The sequence below is a fragment of the Thamnophis sirtalis genome, unplaced genomic scaffold (genome assembly GCF_051295495.1).
Source record: "Thamnophis sirtalis isolate CommonGarterSnake01/CBP01778 unplaced genomic scaffold, rThaSir2_p1.2 scaffold_5, whole genome shotgun sequence".
NCBI classification, from domain to species: Eukaryota; Metazoa; Chordata; class Lepidosauria; order Squamata; family Natricidae; genus Thamnophis; species Thamnophis sirtalis.
In genome coordinates this window covers 78,539,231-78,560,445 of record NW_028261385.1, presented here as the reverse complement: position 1 = coordinate 78,560,445, position 21,215 = coordinate 78,539,231, and the positions used below count along the sequence as shown (strand labels likewise).

The following is a 21,215-nucleotide window of genomic DNA, read 5'->3' as shown; positions in this document are numbered from 1 at the left end:
CTGGCAACTCTGCAAGCCTGATAAAGGTCTGTAGTTGTGAAATCTCTTGAAAAACTGTTGGCCAGGTCTTTGCTGGAGAGGAATTGACTTTAAACTAAATAAAAGGGGGTTTATCAGGATGTGGAGTCAGCTTCATGCTTTTGGGAAGCCTAGGTCAGAACAATGAATACATTTCAAAATAACATGAGAAAATGTAATCCAAATGTTGTTCCTAGCTATGATGGCCAACTCCGCTGCTGGAGTGTCTCCAATATCAAACAAAATCGGAGAAAAGAAAAAATCATTTAAAGAATAAGAACCATAAAGGGAGGGGAAGAGGAACCCCCATCAAGCCTTGCTACCCTTCTGCATTACCAACATGAATCCAGCAGGGCTAATATTGTGTTCCTCTGGTAAAAGAATTCACACAGACCTTCCTACACCTATGGGATTGCTTTGATGTATTGCAGTAGTAAAATTGCCAAGGATATTCTGATAAGAAGACAGAAACCATTTGGAGTATAGTTATAAAGGAGAATTTTTATGGGTGTTCTTTTTTAACATTTCTACTCCAATATGCATATCCATCGCTTAAGAGAATATTCAAACAATATTGGAATTCTAGACTAACATACTGAAAATTACTAACAGGTCCACTTAGAAATCTAAAAGAATCAATAAATCATATTTTGTTTGAAATCAACATCCTGGAAGAAAACAATCTGATCAATAATTTATGAGTGATGTAAGAAAAAATGGTGTTTGATATTATCTATGAAATATTTTATCTGGGCTATTTGTAATAAGAGTAAAATAACATGGAGGGAATTGGTAGTTTCTTTTTAATACCAGATATGTGAAAGAAAGAATTCTGTAAGGTGCAGTGAGACCATCTTTAAAAAAACAAGACAGGAATATTCAGAAATATTTACTCAATATGTATTCTAATGTACTTTATTGCACTTTTTATTTAAATTTTATTTTTCATATTTCCCATTTCTGGCCTGGCATGAAATAGCTCAATACTGCTCTAACTCTTCCTACAAGCAGGAAAAGGGTCTGTTTTAACATTCCTAAGCAAGGGAGAAGGCAAGGCAAGGCAAGGCAAGGCAAGGCAAGGCAAGGCGGGCGGGCGGGCGGGCGGGCGGGAGGGAGGGAAGGAAGGAAGGAAGGAAGGAAGGAAGGAAGGAAGGAAGGAAGGAAGGAAGGAAGGAAGGAAAGCAAGGAAATGTTTTAAACACTGGTTTCAGTTCTCATTTTGCACATTTACTAAATCAGGAGTAGTCAGTTATAGACTTCTAAGGATGAATACTAACTATAAATCTATATCTATATCTATATGAATAGCTATATCTTTAAAGTTAATAATAATATTATTGCATATTTTATAATATTAACTAACATTTTTAGCTTTCCAGGCAACTAACTATTATCCCAAATGCATTGTATCTAATTTTAGTATCACTACTAAAGGATTTCCAAAAGGTACATATTAGAGAATGTATCGGAGATCATTTGGATCATTTTCCTCAATGAAGAAATGAACAAGTGTAATATTTTGACTCATATGTTGAATTTGGTTCTCTTTATATTGTTTTAGAACATATGTGCAAAGCATATCACATTTTACTCATCTTTATGCTGAAATATTGAAAATTCCAAATGGTTAAGCCAGTGGTGGGATTCACTTACCTCCCCTACCGATTCGTAAAAGTGAGCACACAAGTGCAAACTCTCGTTTCACACACCGTATCTGTGCATGCACACCGCCTTCTGTGCATGTGCAATGCTCGCGCATTATGTCAGGGCGGGTGGGCAGTGTCTCCCACAGCCACCACTACTAATTTGCCCGAACCGGAAAGAACCAGCTAAATACCACCTCTGGGTTAAGCCTTACTTAAGCACTGAACAATCTACAAGTTAAACCAAAACACTTGGCAAAATATTGCAGCCTAAGTTTTCAAAGGGATCCATAGGCATGGAATTCTTTTAGGATCGTGAAAATGATCACTACAGAAGCCAAATGACGCAGCAACTGCATTAACTCCATATCACATCACCCATTTAAAGTTACCATGTGTTCTGTGCTGTGTGACCCGTGGGGGCAGATGAGTATTTTGGGGACCATGTCAGTCTTTCCCCTCAAGAAATACCAATTCTCAATCAGGAAAGAAGCCAGACTCACATGCTGAATTTTTCCAAGTTGTCGTGAGCATTACGCTTCTCTCTCTCATAGGCGTTTTCCACCTCTCTAAATTTGCCTTTGAACATTTCCAAGTCAGAGATTGCTTCTGCTTGGCTGGCCTTCTCCACTTGCAAAGCCCCTTCAAGGTCTCGGATCCGTAACTGCAAAAATCACAGGAAAACAACAATCAAGGCTACAAGAGGCTGCAGAGCTTTGCTCTGTGTCAGATCAAAACGAGGCAAGACCAAACAGGTAGGCCAAAATCATCACACACACACAAACACACACACACAAACACACAATCCCAATTGCCCAATCAGAGTGAGCTTTTGCTGCCCTTAACCATGACTCTGTTGGAGCATGATCAATAGAAAAATCAAAGCACTGAGACATATACACCAAAGTGCAAACAGTTCGAAACATTTGAAAAGAATCATATGGATCCAACAGATTCTAAATTTTATAGAGAAAACTGATGAGAAAAAATGCCTATCGGCATTGCTTAGCTTTTCCTTTTTCAGGAAATGTACGTCTTTCTTAGTTATTATTGGATGAACAGTGCACAAACAATTTTCTTTTAGCTTGGTGCTTTGTACACTGTTGTGGTGCTTGGCAATGGGGCAAAAGATCTTAATGATATAAATTACTTAGGACACAGGTTTAAACACATTCCTTCACAGGGCCTTGGTTCAGAATTTGACAGAGAACTGAGAAAGCACGTAGAATCAACATGGCAAGCCTCTCAGATTTATTTGTTCAGAAACATATGCATTTCATGACTAAAATGGAAAAGAGACATGGTATCCTGTGGGCATCATTTTGCCTTGATATTTGTAGTCTGTAATCCCTCTAGAGCAAGGGGTCAAACTCAAGGCCCGTGGGCCAGATCCTGCCTACAGGTGCTTAGATCTGGCCCTCGGAGCCGCCCTGGAAACAGTGAAGGACCAGCCAGTGTTGCCTCTGTCAGTGAAAACAGAGCTTGGGGCCCCCATTTTTATCCTGGATGGCATCCTGCTGCTGTCTGCCAGCAGAAACAATGCTCAGGGGGGGCTGTACGCGCCCCCCCGGCTCCATTTTTGCTGACAGAGGGCAGCAGGAGGCCATCCAGCCACAGCCATCCTGGCCACGCCCATCAATTCCCAGCCCCCCAGGTCAAACACTATCCTGATGCAACCCTCAGTGAAATTCAGTTTGACACCCCTGCTCTAGAGGTATTCATAGAACATAGAAAAATAGAGTTGGAAGGGACCCCCGGGGTCTTCTAGTCCAACCCCCTGCTCAAGCAGGGGGCCCTATATCATTTCAGTTCAATGGCTGTCCCTTTTGAAAGCCTTCAGTGATGGAGCACCCAGAAGCTATTTCATTCTCTAACTATTTTCTGCAGATCAGCCTGAAGAATTCAGTTTAGTTCCTAGACTTGAAAGCAGGGTGTGCAGTTAGTTACAGAACTTGCATTGTGAGAATTCTGCTTCAGGATGAATTTTGAGATCATAAGTATATATAATCTTTATTGTCATTGTACTTAAATACAACAAAATTGGTCAACAGAGGAAGACAAACAGACAAATAGTGAAGAAGGCTACATAGCCCTATAGCCAACTCATCACTATTTACCATCCTTGAATCGTATTTTACAGATTTAACCTTAGTAGAATAACTGTGGATCCAGTCTGGGATGATGGCATGTGAGGCTACATCAATTTAGGACCCAATCCGGGGTGTTTAAACTTCACTTTGCTGACTGAGGCATAAAACATGTAGTCCAACATGTTCTATTTTGTTGGTTAATTGGTTACAAACCAATTGTCCAAGCACTTTCAAGGAATTTCTCTTTAAATAGGAAAACATTTCATACACAAAAGCATAACACTAAATGTAAAATAATTAAACCTGGGCTGACTATCCAGGTGTGCAAAGAGCCTGCAATTCACTTATCGGTTCCACATGGTGCTTTCTCAATTTACCTGAATTATTTCAGAATTAAATTTGGATTCCAGATGTGCAGCCCTCTCTGCCTCGATGTTTTCCTCCAGTTTTTTTACTCTGGCCATAGCTAGCTGTTAAAAAAATAAAAGTTAAGAAGAGGTTAACATCGCCCACACCCACACACCCACCCCTCAAGTGCTTCTCGAAACTCTCAGCTTCAAAAGTACGACTAATATCAATCCAAACTTTGCTCAACTGCATTGGCTCCTAACTACTTCCAGATTGATTCATGTTCTGTGAAGTTTTACAAGGGCCACATTCGGCATACCTAAGTGATCTTCTCATATATAAATCAGCAGATATTTGTTTCATAAGAACTTTATTGCCTGGAGGTATTCTCAGTGGGTGGTGCCATAGTAGTAGAAATATTCAGAATCCAATATCCTACAAATAGACTGCTCACAAACGCCTTTGAAACTATGCCATTTTAAAAGGCCGTCAAAGTTCCTTATTTTGCCTAACTTTGGCCTCTACATGGTTTGTGACATTTTCTCTAGGGTGGCCATGTTTTTAAACCAGTTTTTATTATAAATTATAATTAATATCTGTGTAAAACAATTCAGAGGAGGCCTTTGAGAGAACCAGTAAAAGGCCCTTGAAATATACTGCTTGATGCACAGTTCACTTCAGCAGGATGGTCAAATCATCAATTGTCCTTGAACCCATACAGGTATTCGTCGATTTGTGACCCTCAACTGAGCCCACCATTTATGTAGCTAAGCAAGACAGTTGTTGTGAGCTTTGTCCCATTTTACGACCTCTACTGTTACTGTTGTTAAATGAATCACTGCAGTTGTTCAGTTAGATTTATTTAACATATTTGTTAAATAAACTTGGCTTCTCAGTTGATTTTGCTCGTCAAAAGGTAGCTAAAGGTGACCACATGACCCTGGGACACTGCAACTGTCATAAACCCATGCCCATTGCCAAGTGTCCAAATTTTAATCACATGACTAAACAAACGGTCGTAAGTTGAGGACTTCCTATACCCATGATGACGAACAAGTGGCACACGGAGCCCTCTCTGTGGGCATGCGAGCCGTCACAACAGGTCAGCTCCACTACATATGCGCGCACACCTCCTGCTGGCCAGCTAATTGTCGGGTCTCTACCGTGCATGCGGGAGACACACACGCATGTGTGTGAAGTAGGGGGAGTTGCTTGTGCATTCACAGGGGAAGAGTGGAGAGAGCGGCGTGCCCCCCATGCCCCATTTTTGGTCCCAGGAGACTTCAGGGAGGCCTGCTAGCCCCAAAATAGGCCACGGGGGTGTGTGCAGGCCTCCCACCGGCCAGCTGATTGCTGGATCTCTACCGCACATGCGTGGGAAGTGGGGAGGACACTCACGCATTCACGGGGGAAGTGGGGGGGTATGGTGTGCCCCCCCATGACCCATTTTTGGTCCCAGGAGGCTTCAGGAAGGCCTGTTAGGCCCAAAACGGGGCGTGGGGGTCATGAACGCATGCACGGGGGGCAGGAGCAGGGGGAAGGGTCCCGCACGCATGTGCAGGAGAGGGGGGTGTGGGCACACATGTGCATTCTGTCAATCGTGTCCGCTGTTGTTCGCATGCGTTTTCGGCACAAGAGGACAAAAAGGTTAGCCATCACTGTCCTATACGCTCATAACATATAGCAGTTCTTGTGGTGACTACTCTGGCCGTTTGAGAGGATGCTGGTTTTAGAGCCTTTCAACGGTCATTTTGAACAGTTGCTTCCATGAAATACACCTCTAAATGATTTACACAGCCTCCATCCATACTGCATAGGGGTAATCCTTGTTGAACAACATTCAATGACTTTTCAAATTTAGGACAGTGCTGAATGAGGAAGACTTATGACAGGTCCTCATTGTCACAGCCATTACAGCATCCCCACGATCACCTGATCATAATTTGGGTGTTCAGCACCTGACACACAGTTATGACATTGCAGCATCCTGCAGTCGTGATCACCATTTGAGACCTTCGCTGCTGACTTCGAACAAGCAAAGTCAATGGGGAAACCTGCAGGAAATCACTAACAGCAAATCACATGACCACAACACACTGCAACCGTACAGGATTTTCATAATGAAGTCAAATGGAACTGCTGCAATCACCATTGTAAGTTGGCACAGTCATATAACATCAGCCTTTACAACCAGGGTGCTTAGCAATAAAGTTGCCACTCTCAATTACCATCTTGAAAGGATGACTACCTGTCCTCTTGCAGAAAGTTTAACGAAGGGATAAGCAGGACAGAACAGAATAACAGAGTTGGAAAGGACCTTGGAAGTCTTCTAGTCCAGCCCCCTACTCAAGCAGGAGACCCTATACATTCCGGACAAAGGGCTGTCCAGTTTCTTCTTAAAAACCTCCACTGATGGAGCACCCACAACTTCTGAAGGCAAGCTGTTCCACTGGTTAATTGTTCTCACTGTTAGGAAATTTTTCCTTAGTTCTATGAGCTATGAGCTAACAAATGAATAAAGAGACTTTTACTACAAAAATCCCCTTCCAGAGTAGATTGCTTGAAATTTTATTCCCAGTTTTTCTTTGAAAAAAAAATTAAGATTCTCTGGCTCTTCTAAAAGAAACAGATGAACTGTTCTGACACTGATTTGTCTGAAAAGGCATACGGTTTCCTGACTGAGCAGAGGGTTGGACTAGAAGACCTCCAACATCCCTTCCAACTCTGTTTTTCTGATAACTTACTCTGATAACATTCATACTAGTTAAAACATGCTCATCTAAACACATTAAGACCCATTATTTCTTCCAGCACCTAATGGTACCATCAACATTAAGACACTGGGGTAAAAAATAAAGACTTTATCTATAAAGTCAATGCAGAAGTTGTTTGGCAGTATGTGCTAACTTCAATAAAAAGAATGTCTAGAAGCCAGGAAGTGATATTTTTATTTACAACACATTTCTTTTTTATAGGATTTTGGCAGGTAAATAAATCAAATTAGGATTCCAGTTCCAGATAACTGAGCTGGTAGCCTCTTGATTCATAAAACATAATAACCTAATAATTTATTCAGACTATAAATTCTTATCTCCTCCCCATAAACTTTTAAAATATTTCCTTCATCTCATATTTCAGATTACGTTTAGTCCATACATAATAAAAGCTACGGTTCAAAACCAAAAAAGAAAAAGAAGCAAAAATTAAGCCAAGAGTGTGTGAAATGCAAATTGCATATCAGCAATTTTCTGGTTCTAATAGAGATAAGGATGCCTGAAAATGTATAGACTGAAAAAATGTTAAACCAAGGAATCAAGGTTACATATTCTACAATTGACCTCAAAAACCACTAGAGGGCACCAAAGGAACACTAACGCTAAAACAACATTTTCCTTTTGGTATCAGATTGACATGTGCTGTGTTTAAAAATATCTTAATTACCTAAAAGAAAAATAATACCCAATACTCAGATTAGCCTCTTCTTGGAAAATTTAGAGGGCTTTCCACATAAGGTTGGGCAACAGCTATCTCAAACTGCTAGGATTTATTATTTAATGCCTAATCTTTTCCGCTCTTGAGTATAACCACAAGCCATTTAATTTCATCTCCTTTGTAATTCCAGACTTTAAAGGTTTTTCCTAATTCAATATTAGCATAATAAAAGGCTTTTTTTATTGTTCTTTTTAAAAAAAAAATATCCCTGAACTGTGTAGATCAGTGGTCTCCAACCTTGGCAACTTTAAGACTTGTGGCCTTCAACTCCCAGAGCTTTGCTGGCTGAGGAACTCTGGGAGTTGAAGTCCACAGGTCTTAAAGTTGCCAAGGTTGGAGACCACTAGCGTAGATCTATAGGCCCAAGCAAACTAGTTGCTCACTAAAAAAAAAAAAAAAAAAACTCTCCAGGGACTCTAATTTTTTTCCAAACAAACTTTTGGGCAACCTTTTTTTTATTTTGTATTCTATAGCACACTGATGATTTGGAGTGGTGGGATTCAATTTTTTTTACTACCGGTTCTGTGGGTGTCGCTTGGTGGGCATGGTGTGACTTGGCAGGTGTGGCTTGCTGGGCATGGCAGGGAAAGAATACTGTAAAATCTCCATTCCTTCCCCACTCCACTCCTTTTTACTGCAAAATCCCCATTTCCTCCCGATCAGCTGGGACTCAGGAGGCAGAGAATAGATGGGGGCGGGGCCAGTCGGAGGTGGTATTTACTGGTTCTCTGGACTCAAAATGTCCGCTACCGGTTCTCCAGAACTGGTCAGAACCTGCTGAATACGACCTCTGAGTGGATCCTATCTCTATATCTACCCTCCCTATTTTATTCCTGGCATTCTTACCCAACCTGATACACTCTGGATGTACAGGTAGAGCTCGACTTACAACAGTAAGACTTACAACAGTTCATTTAGTGACTGTTACAACGGCACTGAAAAAAGTGACCTCACACTTATGACCGTTGCAACATCCTCATGATCATGTGATTTACATTGGTAGGCTTGGCAACTGGTTCGCATTTATGACGGCTGCAGTGTCCCAGGGTCACGCCGTCCCCTTTTGCGACCTTCGGACAAGCAGAGTCAATGGGGAAGCCAGATTCTTCTTAACAACTGGGTTACTAACCCAACAACTGCAGTGATCCACTTAACAAACGGGGCACGAGAAGTCGTAAAGCGAGGCAAAAGTCACTTAACTCACTTCTCACTTAGCGACATACATTTTGGGTTCAATTGTGGGGACAAGTCCAGGACTGCCAGTATTATAATGAATTATAATTTCTAGGGTTGAGGGTAAATGGGAGCTGCTCTGCGAAAGGCATCAGGCTGGAGATCGCTGTCTTGTGCCGATTTATTTCAGAGGTTTATTTGTGGAGCGGTTCAGGCCTCTTCTATTCAGCCGATTTCTGCTTATGCAACAGACTTCCTCTGGGGGGCACTCAACTGGCAGAGGGTATCATTTCTCGGCACCCGTTTCCTATTTTATTGAATATATCTGTATCTATATTCATAAAATCAACCAGCTGGTTTTGTAGCTAAGGTGAGACTAGAATTCACTCTCCTGGTTTCTAATCTGGCGCCTGAACCACAAGTAGATAGCCTCTGTAATAAAAGCTCTTCTTTTAAAATTATGGATATGAGGCTGTATCAGGACAAAGCCAAATATAAATAGAATACAGGTAATCCTCAACTTACAACAGTTCATTTAGTGACCAGTTACAACAGCACCTACAAATGTGACTTATATTACCGTTTTTCCTACTTATGACCTCTGCAGCATCTCCGTGACCATATGATCAAAATTCAGATGCTTGGCAATTGGTGTATATTTACGACCATTGCTGTGCCCCAAGGTCATGTGATCACCTTTTGCGACCTTCCAAAAAGCAAAGTCCATGGGGAAGCCAGATTCACTTAACAACTGGGTTACTAACTTATTAACCGCAGGGATTCACTTAACGACTGTGGAAAGAAAGGTTGTAAAATGGGATAAAATCCACTTAACAAATGTCTTACTTAACAACAGAAATCTTGAGCTCTGTTGTGGATGTAAATTGAGGATTACCTGTATAACACAATGCAAAACAGAACAGGAGTTGACAAAACCCTCTCTCATGTGAGTGGAAATATCTGGCCAAAGCCCAAAGCCTCTCACAGGGATTTATAAACTCATTACACCAAAGTTGTGCAAACAAGAGAAAAGCCTCCTTCATCGGACTTAAATTACGGAAGAAACTGCTTTTTAAAGTATTGTCCTTTCCTTTAGGCCTTTCACTGGTATTTCCTTATCAACTTTTACTCCAAAGGGCCTCGACAAGGTCTCCTCGCTCTTAACAGCTCCTTTGCAATGAAACAAACCCCAGGAACAAAACGGAAGGCAGCTATCGGATACCAACCTCATTATTTGGTGAAGTTCTTACCTCAAGTTCTTTTCTAAGCCGAGTCTCTCGCTCAGCACCAAACTGAAGTTCGCTGGCCTGCCGCCTCAAGGCTTCTGAACAGCCATTATGTTCTCTTTCTAGCTCTTCTACTTTTTTGTGGACATTCTGCACTGTGCTGGTGCTTTCCTAGTGGGAGAATAATAATTAGTTCCAACTTCAGCATTTTCCCTGAAGAGAAAGAGATACTTTACTTTAAATCGGAGAGTAGGATCAAGAGTCCTCACACAATTCAGAACCACACATCAACTGGCAATTGTCCCACTGAAAGGTCCCCATGGTTTTTGACTACCAGTAGCCCGAAACACCACTACTTAGAAGCAGGATCTGCACTATCACTATCAATAAGTTTCTAAGTAAACATGTTTTAGTGGTGTTTTCTTCTTCTTCTGTATTCATTTACCTAGGACATTTAGAGGTTCACATGCCATTTTAACTGTTTCAACTTCAGATTCGTCACAGATTTCCATAACACAGTACTTCTGGGTAAAAGTAACAGGAGTAAAATTATTCTGTCGACATTATGGTTGTTGTTGTTGTTTTGAATTTATTCCTTTCCTTTACATTCCACCTTTTTGCCACAAGTCTCAAGCCAGTTTCTGCTTCAGTTCAGTTTCAGTTTCAGTTTCAGTTTGATTTTATTTGTAGGCCGCCCTTTTCCCTGAGGGGACTCAGGGCGGCTCACAGAAACCAGGGAGAGGGGAATACAATACAATACGATACTAAGACAACAACACATAATAAAATAATACGCAACATGCATACAACATTCGGGCGGGGTAATGGTCCTTATCCCCAGGCCTGACGGGCGAGCCAGTTCTTCAAGGCTGTGCGGAAGGCCTGGACGGTGGTGAGGGTACGGATCTCTACGGGGAGCTCGTTCCAAAGGGTCGGGGCCACTACTGAGAAGGCCCTCCTCCTTGTGGTTGCCAGCCGGCATTGGCTGGCCGATGGAATGCGGAGGAGGCCTAACCTATGAGATCTTATAGGCCGTAGGGAGGTAATTGGCAGAAGGCGGTCTCTCAAGTATCCAGATCCACTGCCATGTAGGGCTTTATGGGTGGTCAATAGCACCTTGAAGCGCATCCGGAGATCGACAGGTAGCCAGCGCAGCTCGCGGAGGATAGGTGTAATGCGGGTGAATCGGGGTGCACCCGCGATCACTCGCGCGGCCGCGTTCTGTACTAGCTGAAGTCGCCGGATGTTCCTCAAGGGCAGCCCCATGTAGAGCACATTGCAGTATTCCAGCCTAGAGATCACGAGGGCCCGAGTGACTGTTGTGAGAGCCTCCCGGTTCAGGTAGGGTCGCAACTGGCGCACCAGGCGTACCTGGGCGAATGCCCCCCTGGTCACAGCCGCTATATGATGGTCGAATGACAGCTGTGGATCCAGGAGGACTCCCAAGTTGCGAACCCTCTCTGAGGGGTGTAAAATTTGGCCCCCCAGCCTGAGTGTTGGATTAATAGCCGAATTTTTGGGAGGAAAACACAACAGCCACTCGGTCTTTTCTGGGTTGAGCACAAGCTTGTTAATCCTCATCCAGTCCATGACGGCTTCAAGTCCCCGGTCCATTACGTCAACCGCTTCATTGATTTGGCACGGGGCGGACAGATACAATTGAGTATCGTCCGCATATTGATGGTATCTAATCCCGTGCCTACGGATGATCTCTCCCAGCGGTTTCATGTAAATGTTAAATAGTAGGGGGGATAAGACCGAACCCTGCGGCACCCCATATTTTAGGGGCCTTGGGGACGATCTCTGCCCTCCCACTAACACCGACTGCGACCTGTCCGAGAGGTAGGAGGAGAACCACCGTAACACGGTGCCTCCCACTCCCACCTCCCGCAGTCTTCGCAGAAGGATACCATGGTCGATGGTATCGAAAGCCGCTGAGAGGTCAAGGAGGACCAGGATGGAGGGATGTCCTTCATCTCTGGCTCTCCAGAGATCATCCATCAATGCGACCAAGGCGGTTTCAGTGCTGTAACCGGGTCTGAAGCCTGACTGGAAGGGGTCTAGATAGTCTGCTTCCTCCAAGGACCGTTGGAGCTGGAAGGCCACCACCTTCTCAACAACCTTCCCCAGAAAGGGGAGGTTGGAGACCGGGCGGTAGTTATTAAGGACAGCTGGATCTAGGGATGACTTCTTCAGGAGGGGTCTCACCACCGCCGCCTTCAGTGCGGCGGGGAAGTTCCCCTCCCGAAGGGAGGCGGTTACAACCGCCTGGATCCAGCCTCGTGTCACCTCACTGCAGTTAGAAACCAGCCATGAGGGACACGGATCCAAAGCACAGGTGGAGGAACTCACAGCTCTCATGGCCTTGTCCACATCCCCGGGGGTAACCTCCTGAAACTCAACCCAGAGCTGTTGAACTTGGTCCCCCTGAGTCTCGGCTGGAACTGCAGATGTGGAGTCCAAGTCCGTCCGAAACCGAGCAATTTTGTCCGCTAAGAATTGGGCATATTCTTCAGCTCTGCCCTGCAAGGGTTCCCCCGCCTCCCTTTTATTCAACAGGGAGCGGGTTATCCTAAACAGGGCGGCTGGACGGGACTCAGCGGACGCAACCAGGGAGGCTATATGTGATCTTTTAGCTGCCCTAAGTGCCCTAGTATATTCCCTGGTGCAGGTGGTTACCATTGCTCGGTTCGATGCGGACTTATCGGACCTCCAACGGTGCTCTAGGCATCTCCTCCGGCGCTTCATCTCCCGGAGCTCCTCGGTGAACCAAGGTGGTCTCCGGGATCCGCTGCCACGGAGGGGCCGCAGTGGCGCAATCCGGTCGAGGGCCTCTGACGCTGCCGAGTGCCACGCAGCAGCCAGAGTCTCTACCGGACTGTGGGTGAAAGTATCAGGAATAACCCCAAGTTCTGTCTGGAACCTTACTGGCTCCATAAGACGCCTGGGGCGGAACCACCTGGTCGGTTCCTCCTCCCTACAGTGGGGGTTTGGCCTCCGGAAGTCGAGCCTCAGTAGGCAATGGTCTGACCACGACAGGGGTACGATGTCACTCCCCCTCAGACCAAGATCACACATCCACTGCTCCGAGAGAAATACAAGGTCAAGCATGTGTCCCGCCGAATGGGTTGGGCCTCGGATTACTTGAGTCAAGCCCATGGCTGTCATGGAAGCCATGAACTCCTGCGCCCCATCAGAGTTTTCACCGAGCGTCGGCAGATTGAAGTCCCCCAGGACCATCAGCCTAGGGAACTCAACTGCCAGCTCGGCTACTGACTCGAGGAGCGAGGGGAGGGCTGCTGCAACGCTGTTGGGAGGCAGGTACGTTAGCAGCAAACCCACTTGACCCTTGAGGTCCAACTTTAACAGCAAAGACTCACACCCGACAATCTCCGGAGCAGGGACCCTACGAGGAACTAACGACTCCCGGATAACAGCGGCCACACCCCCACCCCTTCTCTGGGCTCTCGGCTGATGCAGCACCTGAAATCCTTCTGGGCACAGTTCTACAAGGGGGACTCCTCCCTCTGGGCCCAGCCAGGTTTCAGTAATACATGCCAGGTCTGCCCTCTCGTCTAAAATTAAGTCCCGGACGAGAGGAGCTTTATGTACCACAGACCTGGCATTTAGCGACAGCAGCCTGAGTCCAGGGTCCTGATTACTTACGCCATCTGGTCTCGGAGTGGGACTCACAGGGCCGGAAGGAGGGATCTCTGTAATGTAGCGAACCCTCCTTCCCCGGTAATGGCCTGCCCTGAAGTCCCCGCCATATCTGCCCCTCCCTGTTACGACCGTAATACCCCGACCCTCTCCCGTGTCTCTAGCTCCCCCAACCACCCCCATGGCCCCCACTTCTCCCGGCAGGTCCTCCGAATCAGGCATACTCATTCATTCACCCAAGCAGTCCCCACAAAAAGTTAAAACACATAAAAATACAATGATAATGGATAATAAAAGTGGGATCATTCACTCAAGCACATACAATCCCATACACTCCTCATACCAGATAAAAATTGCGCGGATAAACGGTTGTGCAGATTGGTGAAGGCAGGATCTTAGAATTGGCCTTCTCGTTAATAAAGTCTAATGGGAGTCCGATAGAAAGCTGTAAATGGTCCAGAAAAGTATATGTCCAAAAGAAATACTGACAATGTCCACTGGAGGGAGTCCAAGTTCTTAACACACTGTCTCTCTGATGTAATAGTGCTGGGTGATGGTAAAGGTTTCAGATAAATACCCGTAATGACCACTAGAGGGAGTTCAGTTTCCCAGCTAGCACAGCACTCCTGAGGCAGTGATAATTGTAATGGTGGCAGCTGATGGTAATGGCTGCCACAGGGAGTCCGTAGATTAGTTTTTCCAGTTTTTCTCCTAAGCCAAGCCAATAAATGGTAAGATCTTTTAAAGTCCTGCAAACACAGTGATGAAATCGTGGCAAAACGCCCTTTTAAAATGCAGGGAGGGATAGGAGCGAAGCTGTAATGGAGACAGGAAATCAATTCCTCTGCCTCCCGGTCCCAGTCCCAGTCCAGTCTAGGCATCTCTCCTGGGCCTCCCACTTCCTCTTCGGGGCATAAACCAGCCCCAAAATGTTGATCTATCAGTGAGGGGGTTCGGCACTCCTCCAAACGGCAGGGCCAAAGCCTCCGCCTCTCGCACAGAGCCGTCGCCGCCGCTTCCCAGCTGTTTAGAGCGTCCGAGATAAAAAGCCATGCCAGGGAGGGTCTCGTCGTTCCGGAGCTGTTCCTGGAGCCGCTTAAAAGCGGCCCCCACCCGAAACGACCACCTCCCTGGAAAGGCTGAAGGCTGATACCCAAAAGGAACCCCTCCGTTACCATATTTGGGGTCCTGGGCGCCACGGTTAGTCTCTTCTTGATCGCAAACATTCGGAGCGGTGGGGTTCGGCAGCCATTCTAATTCCCACGCATGCGCCACAAGTCTCAAGCCAGTTTCTGCTTCGTTTTCCACTCACCCAATGTCTGCCACTCAGCATCAGTGCCAGTTTGCATTGAGTCCAGTGGATTACCCAGAGAAATTCCAATTTCAATGTATATTTGTATCCAGACCCCTCCACAATAAATCCTACGTGTTAACCATTGCTCCTTGCTGGTTCCCTTTATTTCCTAATTGTGTGCGGGGAACACGCACATGCAATCATCTAGGCCACTGGTGGTACGCAGCACCCTCTTTGTGGGCACCCAAACCATTGCCCAGTTTAGCTTCACCACGCATGTGCGCGTACCTCCCATCAGCCAGCTGGGAGATGAGTCTCTGCTATGCATACAGGAACGTGGGAGGGGGGCACACCTGCACATGAGGGAAAGCGTGTGCATGCAGGGGGGTGGGGTTGCACGGAGCTGCGCACATGTGCGAGGGGGGCGCATGCGGGGACCGCACTTGGGCACTTGATTCAGAAAAGGTTAGCCATCACTGATCTAGGCTGTACAGTATGATCAAATATGCTTAACATGAGAGTCCCAGGGTCCTTCAAAAAGCTATCACCACAGAGCTTTTTTATTATTACTGCAACAGATAAAAACAACAGCAATTATTATAGCGATATTTAGTTAAAACGTAACATTCCATTAATTCAAACGATTTCTGCTTCTGCCTTTGTTTCACTTTCTTTGTTGGCTGATATAGTAAGTTTTTAGAGAATCCTCCTAGCATCAAGCCTAGCCAAATATATTCCTTAGCTCAAAAGTGGGTATATACTCCTACCATCACACAGAGTATACCCTCTTTTTCAACACCGGTAGTCCGGTGACTTACAACTACAACTGAGCCCAAAATTTCTGTTGCTGAGAAAGTTGTTAAGTGAATTTTGCCCCATTTTACGAGCTTTCTTGCTACAGTTGTTAGGTGAATCCCTGCAGTTGTTAAGTTAGTAACAGGTTGTTGAGTAAATCTGGTTTCTCCATGGATTTTGCTTGTCAGGTCACAAAAGTGATCACATGACCCAGGGACACCGCAACGGTCATAAATATTAGTCAATTGTCAAGTGTCTGAATTTTGATCTTGTGACTATGTGAATGCAGCAACCGTCGTAAGTGTGCAAAATGGGCATGGGTCACTTTTTTCTGTGCTGTTGTAACTTTGAACTGTCACTAAAATAACTGTTGTAAATCAAGGACATATTTTTCAGAGTATAAGACGCACCTTTTTCCCCCAAAAAAGAGGGTGAAAATCTGGATGCATCATACACTGAATACAGCATTTTTGGCCTACTGAAACCCCACTCCCTTTGCAAAGATGGACATGCAGAGGGTTTGGGAGGCTTGTAGAGTGCTCCTGGGGGCTGGGAAGGATAAAAACGAGCAAAAAATGGGCCGTTTTTGTTCATTTTTACCCCCCCCCCAGCCCCCAAGAGCACTCTACGAGCCTCCTAAAGCTCTGCATGCCCCCTTTTTTCACAAAAAATGAGGCATGCAGAGGGTTTGGGAGGCCGCAGAGTGCAAAAACTTTTTTTTTTAATTTACCTCTTCAAAATCCTGGTGTGTCTTATACTTCAGTGCATCTTATAGTCTGAAAAATATGGTACCTGTACCGAAGAAGTGATACTTTAATAAAGTCATCTGCAAAAGCTGAGATGTTTTGTCCTTAAGGCTTTGCTTTTAGTAAACAGCTCGTTGTTTTATTAACTGATAATGCAGCATGTTCCTCTGCCTCAATTTTGTTATGTAAGAGCATTTGTGACAAGGAGGAGAATGTAATGATGTAAAGCAAGTCCAATCCAGAAATCATTGAATAGTTCTGTGTTTTAATCACCGAGAAACATAATCCAAAAGAGCTTCACGATGAAAATTAAAAGCAAAGGTCTTGAGACTATGGATTTTCAGATCTGCAAATTCTCATTGCAATGCATTAAATCAATTTAGAAAGGGGAACATGGCAGGCTGGTTATTAGTCTGCCAGAGCACTTCACCTCCTCCCTTGCTACATCAGTCAAAACGATCTCAGTGGGGCATGTATTTACTGCCACTGTTTAACTGTCTAACTCAATGCTTTCTCTGTCATTAATTTCTAAGCTTCTTGGTCTTGTTTTAGCACAGATGCCTACAACTCCTCTGTGAGCAGAAGAAAGATATAATTAGCTTGTTTGCCTGATAAGAATTCAGCAGCAAGATCAGAGTATTTAAAGCTGTACTGAAAACTAGTAATTTTGTTCTCCCTGAAGCGACATTTGCAGTCTTAATCCCAGATTCTAGGCTCACAAAAAACGGACAATTCAAAGATGACCAAATTAGAACTAGCTCTGCAGTCTTACGGTAGAACAAGCCTTCTAATCCAATCACGGTGACAGCCTGATATAGTAGAACAAAGCAGGTTGGTCCCTGCTGGTTGGCCTAACAGTAACATGCCTTCTAATATTTTTAGTTTTTCCAATCTCACCATCTCTATTCACTTGCTGCTCAAAACCATGTTGGATTAAACCCTTTATTTTCATCAAGCTTCAGTTTGTACTAACAATCAATGTTCCCTCTAAGCTGCGCGGTTGCCCAGCCGTGCACCTGGCAACAAAACACTGTGCAGTAGTTTCCAACTGCCGCGCAGTGGTTTTTGTGAGATGCTTTCCACGATAATAGGAGAGGAGAGCCAGCCTGGAGACAGCAATCAGTTCTAGGTCCACAAGGCAGAAAGTAGCTGAGAGAAGGGGCGTGGGGGTTGGGAGAAGGCATGGGACGGGCTCCCAGCAGCGGCTGCTTGGATTTGCCATTTGCAAGAGAGAGAGGGAGAGGGAGGGAGGGGGAGAGCGCGAGTGTGTGTATCCCTCCTTCCTTCAGCCCAACACTCTCGCTGGCATCCCAGTCAGATGAGAGTGACTGCAGAGGGTCTCCTCGAGTCTAGGGCAGCGAGTCATTCGATGGAAAAGTTGCCTCTTGGAAGGAATGACCCGGCTTGGCTCCTGCTTTGTCTCTCCTGCCTCGTCTCTCCTGCCTCTTCGCTTCTCCGTTCGGTCGTTGGGCAGCAGATCGAAAGTGGGAGTCAAGCCGGGTCATTCCTTCCAAGAGGCAAGTTTTCCATCGAATGACTCACTGCCCTAGACTCGAGGAGACCCTCTGCAATCCCTCTTGTCTTGCCAGGATGCCAGCGAGAGTGTTGGGCTGAAGGAAGGAAGGATACACACACAAGAGAGAGGGAGAGAAAGAGAGTGTTAGTGGGCAGACTTAGCACTTTGTTAAGTTTGTTTCTCTGTATGTTGTGTATATATACATGTCTTCATGGATGCAATTGTGCAAGCATTTTTTTCCTCTTTAAAAGAATTTTTGGATTTCTCCTCACCAAACCTTTAAGACTGAAAGAGTTAGAGTTGAAATATAAAGAGATTGACAGTCGCCATACTGTTAGATTGATAGGCAATTATGGACTATCTTGATTATATCCTCCTTAGAAAGAATATGCTACTGTATGGTTGAGAAAAAGATCAAACTTCATTCCATGGAAACCCAACAAAGTTCATAGGGAGGGTTTCTTTCTACGATGGGCTTCTTGGGTCAACAGTGAATATCAGTTATCAAAAATGTAGGTAGAAAATTAAGCAGGCAATTGGCAATTACAAAAAGGGAAGCCAACTTTCTGAATTCTGTTTCTTTGCATTTAGTGACTTATAAATAGACTAATATTCTCAAAACATGACCTAAATTACTATATATTTTAAATAGCTGTAAAGCTATGCTGAAAAGTTGTTCTCAAGGTATTGTGATAAATTCAATAAAAAGAAGGGAATTCTTGATGAACTTAAGGAGAAATGAGAGTATTGGGTAGTAAATGGACAAATAAAATTACCAATCAAAGAGAATATTTGCACATCTCTTCTCTCTCCGTCTCTCATCCTCTTTCTCTGTCTCTCTTCTCTTTCTCCTTATTTTCCATTCTTCCTTCACTTTCTCTCTTTTCCCTTCTCTCCTCTTTGTCTCTTTCTGTCTCTCTCATCCTCTTTCTCTTTGTCTCTCTTCTCTTTCTCTCTCCTTCTTTTCCATTCTTTTGTCACTTTCTCTCTCCTCCCTTCTCTCTCTTCCTCTCTTTCTGTCTCTCTCACCCTCTTTCTCTTTGTCTCTCTTTCTCCTTCTTTCCCACTCTTCTGTCACTTTCTCTCTCCTTCTGTCTCTTTCTCTCTCTCTCTTCCCTCTTTTTTCTTCCTCTCTTCCTCTCTCCCACTCTTTTATCACTTTCTCTCTACCGCCCAACCTGTCCCCATACTTATCTTCGACTGATCTTGTTTGCAATAATTTACCTTTTCTAAATAGGCAGAGTTCCCTTACCGGATCCCTCGCTCACTCAAACACACACACACACACTCACGCACAAAACCATTTTTCTCCATTCCAATTCGGATCCTATAAATCAATTGCTCTGTGAAACATCTGTGAAAAATTTCAGTTGCTCAGGCATAAAAATGTGCCGCTCAAACACTATACTTTTCCACACACACTGAAAAAAAAATTAGAGGGAACATTGCTAACAACCACTTCATACATTCTCTCACTAATTCAACCAGGCCTCTCTCCTATTGAATTAAAACATAGCCCCTGAATCTATGCATGACCCTAAACCATGCTTTAATGAAGTTGGATTCCCACATAACAAAAAATAGAACCAATTGCTGCAACAACTTAGCTCAATGGGTAAAGTTAGCCCTTTCCCCACTTTCATCTAAATTTCCTGTAGCAATTGTTCCGCACCCGCCCCCCTCCCCACCTGCCATTTGGTTGGTGAAATCAGTTAAGCACCTGTTGGTCACTTCAAAAAGAAGACCAGGTGGGTAACCAACCTTGGCAACTTCAATTTCAAGAATTCCCCTGCCCAGAGACACATTGAAGCCCAAAGGTCTTAAAGTCGCCATGGTTGGACACTCCTGGTGTAGACCCAACTCTTCCCCTTTAGTCTCTGCCTTTCGGGGCCATTTTGCTTTGACAGCACAAGCATCTGGTTCTTTCCAAGCAGGTTCTCCTCAGCCCAGAGATACTGATCAATCTGGTCATCAATTTATCTGTGGGGATAGAGGCTGCATAGAGAAAGAAAGAAGAGAGCTGATTTACTCTCTGCTACCTCACAGTGCAACAAAATCTGTCAACTGCTATGAGCTACAATGTTCTTAAGTCATTCCAGTCTTCCTTTAGCAGACAGTTCCATGGGATGGTGGTATAGGAATGGTCAGCCCTACGGCCACTCCAGGGGTGGGTTTCTCGCCCCGTTCCAACCGGTTTGGTTGGAACGAGGCCGGCGGCGTCCTCGCGCACGTGTGCGGTGTCCTCGCGCACGTGTGCGGCGTCCTCGCGCACGTGTGCGGCGTCCTCGCGAAGGCGTGCGGCGCACGCGTGCGTACTAGCGTCTGTGCGATGCTCCAGCTGCTCCTGGAGGATCGCGCAGGCGCTGTATGCGTCCTGCGCATGCGTGGAAGCGCAGAATTCATCAAAACCGGGTAAGGAGCGGGCACGGGGGCGCGCGCGCGGGCGCGGGGGGGGCCTTCGCCGTTCCCAGAAGTTACTTACTTCCGGGTTCAGCGACCAACCGGTTCGCAGGGACCGCCGCGAACCGGTTGAAACCCAGCCCTGGGCCACTCCAATATGAAGAGCCCTAGATTCAGTCTTCTCCCCCCGACCCCTTTCCATGGTTTTCAGCATCTCCATGCCATCACCCGGTCACATAATCCATTGATTTGGAAGCACATAATTTCCAACTGAATATCATCACCTCAAGTCCAGCTAAGAATACTGTCTTAATTCTTGAAAGTTATTTATTTCTCATAGTTGTCTGTCAGCCCCAATGATGTCTCTTAGGCGAGAGGCACTACCCCTGAGAAAGTAGGTCTGTTGTTTATGGGTCTTTGTGAATTAACAGTTACTACCAGATGGAAAGGGAGAAGTTTTAGTCATCCTATCTAGAACAAAAGGATTTCACAACAGTGATTCACATTCTTATTGCAACTCACACTGGCATGTCATAATGTCCTCCTCATAGAGCCATCCTTATAGACCACCCAGAAACTCCAATTAGCAACTAATACAGCAGCTAATTTGTAACCAGGCAGTCATTGTCATGAGCACATACAACTGTATTGTGAGCCCTATATTTGCCACCAGTAGGTTCTCACACACAATACAAAATGCTTGTGACATGCTATCAAGTTCTTTATGTGGGTTAGCACCTGAGCTGCTGAAAAGTTGCCTTCCTCAACCTCTTACCTAATACAACAAAACTGGGAGAAACTGCCTGTTGTTACC

General features: G+C 45.0%; 1 protein-coding gene across 7 annotated transcripts in view; it reads right to left on the bottom strand.

The window, feature by feature from the left end:
• CCDC171 (coiled-coil domain containing 171) overlaps positions 1 to 21,215 on the bottom strand; it is a 274,987-nt gene that overhangs the window by 234,961 nt on the left and 18,811 nt on the right. For all 7 annotated transcript variants that reach the window (XM_087716106.1, XM_087716105.1, XM_087716103.1 and 4 more), the window contains 3 exons: positions 10,015 to 10,161; positions 4,129 to 4,221; positions 2,165 to 2,325 (listed from right to left, as the gene is read on the bottom strand). In XM_087716106.1, the coding sequence (XP_087572232.1) occupies positions 2,165 to 2,325; positions 4,129 to 4,221; positions 10,015 to 10,161 (401 nt within the window). The remainder of the gene's footprint in view (positions 1 to 2,164; positions 2,326 to 4,128; positions 4,222 to 10,014; positions 10,162 to 21,215) is intronic.